This window comes from Hoplias malabaricus, chromosome 9 (genome assembly GCF_029633855.1).
Source record: "Hoplias malabaricus isolate fHopMal1 chromosome 9, fHopMal1.hap1, whole genome shotgun sequence".
Taxonomy (NCBI): Eukaryota; Metazoa; Chordata; class Actinopteri; order Characiformes; family Erythrinidae; genus Hoplias; species Hoplias malabaricus.
In genome coordinates, this window is record NC_089808.1 from 34146061 (window position 1) to 34153455 (window position 7395).

General features: G+C 40.4%; 1 protein-coding gene across 3 annotated transcripts in view; it reads left to right on the plus strand.

Moving 5' to 3' along the window:
• Window positions 1-6285, plus strand: part of coro1b (coronin, actin binding protein, 1B) — a 35619-nt gene extending 29334 nt beyond the window's left edge. For 2 of the 3 annotated variants that reach the window (XM_066680827.1, XM_066680829.1), the window contains exons 6-12: window positions 35-216; window positions 426-545; window positions 1224-1328; window positions 1686-1831; window positions 2716-2773; window positions 4391-4711; window positions 5105-6285. In XM_066680827.1, the coding sequence (XP_066536924.1) occupies window positions 35-216; window positions 426-545; window positions 1224-1328; window positions 1686-1831; window positions 2716-2773; window positions 4391-4711; window positions 5105-5227 (1055 nt within the window). In that variant the 3' untranslated portion in view covers window positions 5228-6285. The remainder of the gene's footprint in view (window positions 1-34; window positions 217-425; window positions 546-1223; window positions 1329-1685; window positions 1832-2715; window positions 2774-4390; window positions 4712-5104) is intronic. The other variant, XM_066680826.1, reaches the window with a different exon arrangement.
• Window positions 6286-7395: the final 1110 nt, after the last annotated feature.

Sequence of the window (7395 nt, forward strand, 5' to 3'; positions counted from 1 at the left end):
GATCTCAGAGCTTGTGTCTGTTTATGTGCTCCAGGCTGTGATAACGTGTTGTGTGTGTGGGACGTTGGCACGGGAGAGCTGGTGTACCAGCTGAGTGATGCCCACCCAGACTTGATCTACAGTGTGAGCTGGAACAGGGAGGGGAGTGTGATCTGCACCACTTGCAAGGACAAGGCTCTGCGTGTGATTGACCCTCGGCGTGGAACTGTTCTTAAGGTTAGAATTGATTATCTGGGACATCACAGACATCACATTGCCAAACACAGTTGCAGCAGCCTCTTTAAAACCTTCCATTATTTTATTTAATTTTATTTTACAAAATATTATTTAATTAAAATCCTGACTGTATCTCTCCTGTCAGTCAAATAACTCGTGTGTGTCTGTGTGATAATATGAATCATCCCTGTGATGACATTCACTCTCAGGTGCGAGAAAAAGCCCATGAGGGCACCAGGCCAATGAGGGCTGTTTTTCTGGCTGACGGAAAAATCCTGACCACAGGCTTCAGCCGAATGAGTGAGAGACAGCTCGCCCTCTGGGATACAGTAAGAGACAATAGTGATATCGACATAGAGAAATAATGGATAGTCTAATTCCCCTAAAGTTAACACACTTCCATATATCTTTATCTGCACAGGCATTAAAAATTTTGCAACTGTTGTCTTATTAATAATAATAGCTATTTTATTCAGTTACAACTTACACAGTGTAGACTGAATTAGAGTGACTTCAAACGTTTACACTCTGATTGCAATATTTATAACAGTAGTGTATCAATTATATTCTACAGGGTGAGACTAAAGTCACAGAACACCCTTTCATTTCTTTGATATGATACATGGCCACATTCCCATTGGAAAAACTTGCTCTTGATCCAATATGGTGGCCTTCAAGATGGCGCCCATGTTCTAGAAATAGCCTAAAATGTAGGCCCCCCTCACCTATTCAGATTAAAGGGTGTCTTGTGACTTCTGACTGACCCGGTATACTAATAACAATATGGTTTAAGGAACCAGGTTTGAGCCAAGCAATACTTGTCACATACCATTTATATTAATTTATCATATTAACTTGTATATGAACACATACAAGGTTTTCACCTGATAGCAACATGCTGTACTTATTCCAGTCACTGATGTGCGAATGTTAATTATATTCATCTAATCCTGACTTATCATTTTCTCTATCTGTGTGTGTTTGTTTTATGTAATGTTCATTTTTAGAGAGATCTCTCTGAGCCAATGGCTGTTCAAGAAATGGACACCAGTAATGGAGTTCTCCTTCCTTTCTATGACCCAGACACTAACATGGTCTACCTATGTGGAAAGGTAAAACTGTCTAGATCATTTTAACCTACTCCAACGCTATAAGGTTTCACTTGTGGACTTAACGTCTGTCTACTGTATAAATAGATAACCAAAAGAGACGGTATAGTGCATATAAAAATGGCCTAAATTTAAACCAATTCTGTTACTTTACGTCATATACTAAGATCAAGCTTAAGAACCAATTTACTGTGTAATCCCTGAATGAACCAGTTAATGCTTCATAGAGCAGGTCCCAAACATGGGGAAAGCCATGTTTAAAATATGTTTAGTACAGAAACTCTGAAACAGCCACTAGGTGTCAGTGTAATGGCACTTTCTACATTCTAGCAGAACCTACTCTCTCTTTTGTTTTCCCAGGGGGACTGCACCATTCGTTACTTTGAGGTGACAGATGAGTCACCCTACGTCCATTTCCTCAGTCTCTACAGCAGTAAAGAGCCTCAGAGAGGAGCGGGCTTCCTCAGTAAAAGAGGAGTTGATGTTAACAAGTGTGAGATAGCCAGGTAAAAACACATTTAATTTAGTCTTTATATGGTCTCTCAATTAAACCACACTAGATATTTTCACCAGCTGCACATCTAATGATATTATATCATGTTTAGGGTGACCAGACGTCCTCTTTAACCTGGACATGTCCTCTTGTTTAGAAAAATGTCCGTGCGGAATTTCACAAACGTCCGGGATTTTGTTTTTCTAGAGCTTACATAGAACTTCGAGAAGTTTCGTTCACAAACTAGTCCCGCCCTCCTCTACTCCGATTGGTTCGCTTGAGTGAGAAGGGGGCGTGGTGAAGTAGCCTAAAATCTTCTGATTGGACGGTCTGTGTGTAGAGCTACCGTTATTGGTCAATAACCTTCTCTGTAAACATTTAATTGGTCAGTCTGCACGTCAGTAGTCGTCCCAAAAAAAGGACAGTATGACATGAAATTCGAATTAAACAAAGACGTTAAAAATATGATAGAAATCATTTTAACAAATGGGAATATGGTCAGGATATTTGATTTGGTCCCCATCAATGCTCTCTGTGGCCAGGACAGAATAATTGACTGTGCTCTATTTGAGTTGGCTGGATGGCCCTCTCCTTCCACTGCCACTTAGCACAGTGCTAAACAATTTGGGCCTCTGTTGACTGATTTAGAGGAATTTAAGTTAATGTTTTCCTCAAAGCTTGTTCAGCTGTCCAGTGGCAGTTTGATAAGATTGTATTAAACTTGTACAGTCTAGCCTTCTTCCAGCTTGGTAGCAATGTGTGATGATATTAATCCTAGTTATCAGACTGGAATTAGTCCAAAAAATAAATAAATAAATATATAATATAAATAATAATAACGATTTAAAAAAAGCAATGCCCACTGCATTCAATTTTTTGTCTGCATTGCTTTCCCAGATTCTATAAGCTGCACGAGAGGAAGGTTGAGCCGATATCTATGACTGTGCCACGAAAGGTAATGTGAATTCATTGTCATTTAATGTCAAATCACAGTGAATATAGTGCTGACATTAATCTATGTAATGTAATGTATTGGTCCCCTGATTTGGTTTCTCTGTGTCTCTTCTATACATTCTTTAAACGGGTGGTATGCCTAAGTTTTCTTTCCTATGTGTTCTTTACGTCGTCCCATTCATGTTCCCATTTTTAATAGCTTTCCAGGTGTCTCTAGGTTCTCGCATTGCCAGACTCTCTAGCTACGTTTTGCCATTTAATGTGACCAAGAACTGCCTACTGTTGCAGGAAAAGATATCTGACATACATGCAAAAGATCTAATCACATGTCTGCTACTTTTACTTGATGTGTAATAGGTGGCAGATAGCCAGTAAGAATGCAACTGGCAGGATCCTCACAGTGAAGCCAGCCTTACGAACTGAAAGTTTCTATGGCTGAGACTGGGTTCTAGGTTTCTCTTGACATTCAGTTACTGTCTGTGTTACACTGTGCAGTTGACGCTTTGTTTTGTTTTCGGTTTGTGTTTATGCCCTTCTCTTTTGATTAAAAATTCCTCGCATTTGTATCCATGCTTTGTTTTTGTTTTTTTTCATGTCAAATTTCATTTTGACAGAATAACCAACTGTATACGAATAAAGTGAGTAAGCCAGGCGTAAGAGAGTCTCATAAATGACATCAAACAGTCCAAAGAGCGCTACTTCCTCTTTCTGGGTTTCATGAACATTTTTGAAAGCAGCTGTTGGGCTCTGCATCCTCCGCCAGGTTAGCAGTATCTGTAACAGCAGACTCTGCCTGGTGTCCTGCTCCAGGTGCTGCGGCACCACCTATTGCTCTGGAGAGCTGTACCAGACCTACACAGAGTCCCACAATGGCACACAGTGCTCCAAAGTACAGTGTTCTGCCAGCACAAGGATGCCAGGTACCTGCTTCTCCACTGCCCTGATGGAGCAGGGACCCCAAGCAGTGAGGTTATCAGGCCAGCCTCCAGTGAGGTTATCAGGCCAGCCTCCAGTGAGGTTATCAGGCCAGCCTCCAGTGAGGTTATCAGGCCAGCCTCCAGTGAGGTTATCGGGTTTGCCTCCAGTGAGGTTATCGGGTTAGCCTCCAGTGAGGTTATCGAGTTTGCCTCCAGTGAGGTTATCGAGTTTGCCTCCAGTGAGGTTATCGGGTTAGCCTCCAGTGAGGTTATCGGGTTTGCCTCCAGTGAGGTTATCGGGTTAGCCTCCAGTGAGGTTATCAGGTCAGCCTCCAGTGAGGTTATCGAGTTTGCCTCCAGTGAGGTTATCGGGTTAGCCTCCAGTGAGGTTATCAGGTCAGCCTCCAGTGAGGTTGCTTTCTGTGTTCCCATTGTCTCTCCCTTGTAATGTGTTTCTTTTAATTGTTTTGCTGGTGTCTGTCATTATCTAGTGTTCTAGAGAAGAGAAAATACACTTTGCTGCAGTTAGCTAATAAGCTATATGCCATTCTTGTGGTGTCTGCTCAACACCTGACAGTATATTTGAAGAAATAAAACAACTTTTTAAATTTAAGTTCTGAAAAGAATGTGTCCCTAAACACTGTCAGTGTATTTACATTGGTGTTTGCAGAATATGTATGTGTTGTGTATTTGCCCCACAGTCAGACCTATTTCAAGGGGATCTGTATCCTGACACAGCTGGGTTAGAGCCCTCACTTCTGGCTGAAGATTGGATAGCAGGACAGGATGCTCCACCTCTCTTAGTCTCTCTGAGTGGAGGCTACACCGCTCCTCCATCTAAATCTAATACACTCCGGGGGAAACCCAAAACCCTTCCTCAGACCAGCACTCCTACTGCCTCCACTACAGCTAGTGCCACTGTTTCCACTAACACCGTCCCCAGAGACACAGAGAGCGAAGCACTAGAGCAGGGACAATGTGGGAGAGACACTGAGGGAGGAATGGAGAGAATGAGGAAAGAGGTAAGGACACCATTTCATTTTCTTTCAGTCCCTCAGTGCAAACATAGACAATTAAAAAGTGTCCAAAAAAAATAAATCAAAGGACAATATTCTTAGTCGAGACATAATATATGACCAAGGAGACAGAAACAGAGCCTAAAAATATAACCATATCATATGGTATAACCTAATAAAACCTCATAAATATATCTATTTCCTCCTTCTGTGTTATCAGTGATATGCACAACTATCCCCTACTTTATTATGCCCCATTCAGCAACTCTTAAATGTTACCATGAATCAAGCTTTTAGAGACCTGTGACATTAGCACAAAAAAAGGCTAAGTTTGCTGCCACAATGACTTTAAGTGACCCCTTTTTTCTTCTGCTTTTGTTTTTGTCTGTGTTCTCACAGGACGACCAGCTGGTTGACATTCTGACAGAGATCCGTGCTCTTCGAGCTCTGGTGTTAGCCCAGGGTCTCAGGATCGATGTGTTGGAGAGACAGGTTGCCCGAATTGAGGACGGAGAAGTGTGAGAATCATGACTGCACACACTCCACAAGAGACCCATAGCCTTACCCTAATAGCTTTACATCACAGCGAAGGATCATGGGGAATGCAGTTCAGCAGTTAAAGCTTAATGGTAAAAAGAAAAGAGTGGAAAGTCAGCGCGCTGTTTAGATACGAAATATGTTAAGTAACAGGGGCTGATGAAGTGTTATACAAAAGTGGGCAAATTATAAAAGAAAATGTAACCTTGTGGCTCTCACACTGTGCATTTCATAGAACTTTTTTATCAGGTACAGATCACTGCTGCTAATCATAAACACAATCTAATTTCGAAAGGTTGTTTTGCTTTGGTCAGTGTGCATTGATTGTGTTAAAATATGGGTATGTAGCTACCAATGCAAATTAATGATACAATAATAGCATCCGAGGGAAAGAAAAAAAAATCCTACATGCTGTACTCTTCAGTAGCCTCTCTGCGTACTGTTAAAATAGACCTGATGGTAATGATGCAAGCATGCGGACGTTAGTCATCACTGGTAATGTCTGTTTTTTTCACTTCCATCTAATTCAGTGATGTTAACGTGTAGCTCCTAACAAGTTTTTACGTGTAGCTCTGCTTTCACTTGTGTTGTGTAACTAATGTTCTTCCTTTTCTAAAAATAGAAACCATATTTTGTGTAGTCCTGTGGGCTGTCAGTGTGAGTGCTCAGAGGGAACTACTATCGTCAACTAAAACAAAATACCGGTTCCACTGATGCAGACTTTCTACATGCGTTAATGAATAGAGCTTCATTCTTGTTGGATTTTTCCTGGATAACTCTTAAGACTATGATAGTTCTGTCATCTTTTCTATTTTATTACTTCTTTTTTTTACTATTTTCATTTTCCAATACTGTATCTGTACATGAACTACAATCAGGGATGTTGGCTTCCTCATCCTTATTTGTTGATTACTTTGTTTAAACCTAACTGTATTTGCTTTTATGTGATGTAGGGTAATGTCAGTGTTTTCTGGCAATGCTGTAAGTGATGATTAGGTTTCAAATAAACGCCAGATGTATACTAACCACTGTCACCTCTTTGAAAATGTGGTTTGCTGTTCATCACTTGCATCTTCATCTCTTTGCATGTTGCACTTAGTGCATGCACTACTGTCAAAGAGTTTGGTCAAAATGGCCTATATATATAAGCAAAAACACACACAGTGCAAAGCTATCACATCCTTGAGTTAAAGTGAAATGTATCTTGTCTTATTTTCATTTTCAATATCCGATGTGTTACAATTAGAATACAGCAAAGCAATTAACATACTACTAGGCTCTGTGGAATGTAGAAAGAATGCAGAGTTAGTCTATTTTACCTGGATTTATGAATCAATTATGTTCATTATTAAGTCAGCGATGGCAGGAGCCTCAGTCAAGGACAGCGTTTCAGTAGAAATGTTCTTTAATTGATATATATTTAACTAGGATTGATGCACAGGTTAAAATACTGCCCCAATATTAGTGTGGACAACTGTTTCTCAGGTGAATGACTAACAACTAAATAAAGAAGGAGTCATATAGAGAGGGACAAATACACATTTGAAAGCTAAGGGGTGGATATAACCGCAGACACTTATCTACAGGTGTGAAAAAAGGGATATTGTAAGATGAGTCATCCTTCACCATATTCTCTGCCTGTTTGAAATTCAACAAGAAAGCTGTATGGGCCTGAATACGTGAACTTTAGCGCGGGGGGTCTTTTGGTTCTGTTGTACACTTGATGACATTTTACTGGAATAGTCTGTCTTCTTGTCCCTTTAGAAACCCCAACAGACTGGTGAATTTGATGATGTTATTTAGACTGGTTTCCTTTATCCACAGGTAGCATAGGTGTGTGTATGTGTTTTCTGATATTTTATAACGCATTGCTATCAAAAGAATTGGGCAAAGGTACATTGCAAGCCTAACATTATTTGTAGCTCTCTTTGAACCTGAATTTTGACATACAATTTGTGGTTTAGCCGGCTGACCAAATTAAGTGGTTGACCAAAAGAGATTTCATGTAATTTAGGCTCACCAGGATGACCAAGCTGCATGACCCATCAACATAACTAGTTTGACCTAGTTCACCTTTCAGATTAATCAGCGGGATTTCTGTCTGGTTACACTCCGAGCATCTTAGACCTCTAGGAAATTAGCTAATAACCGTC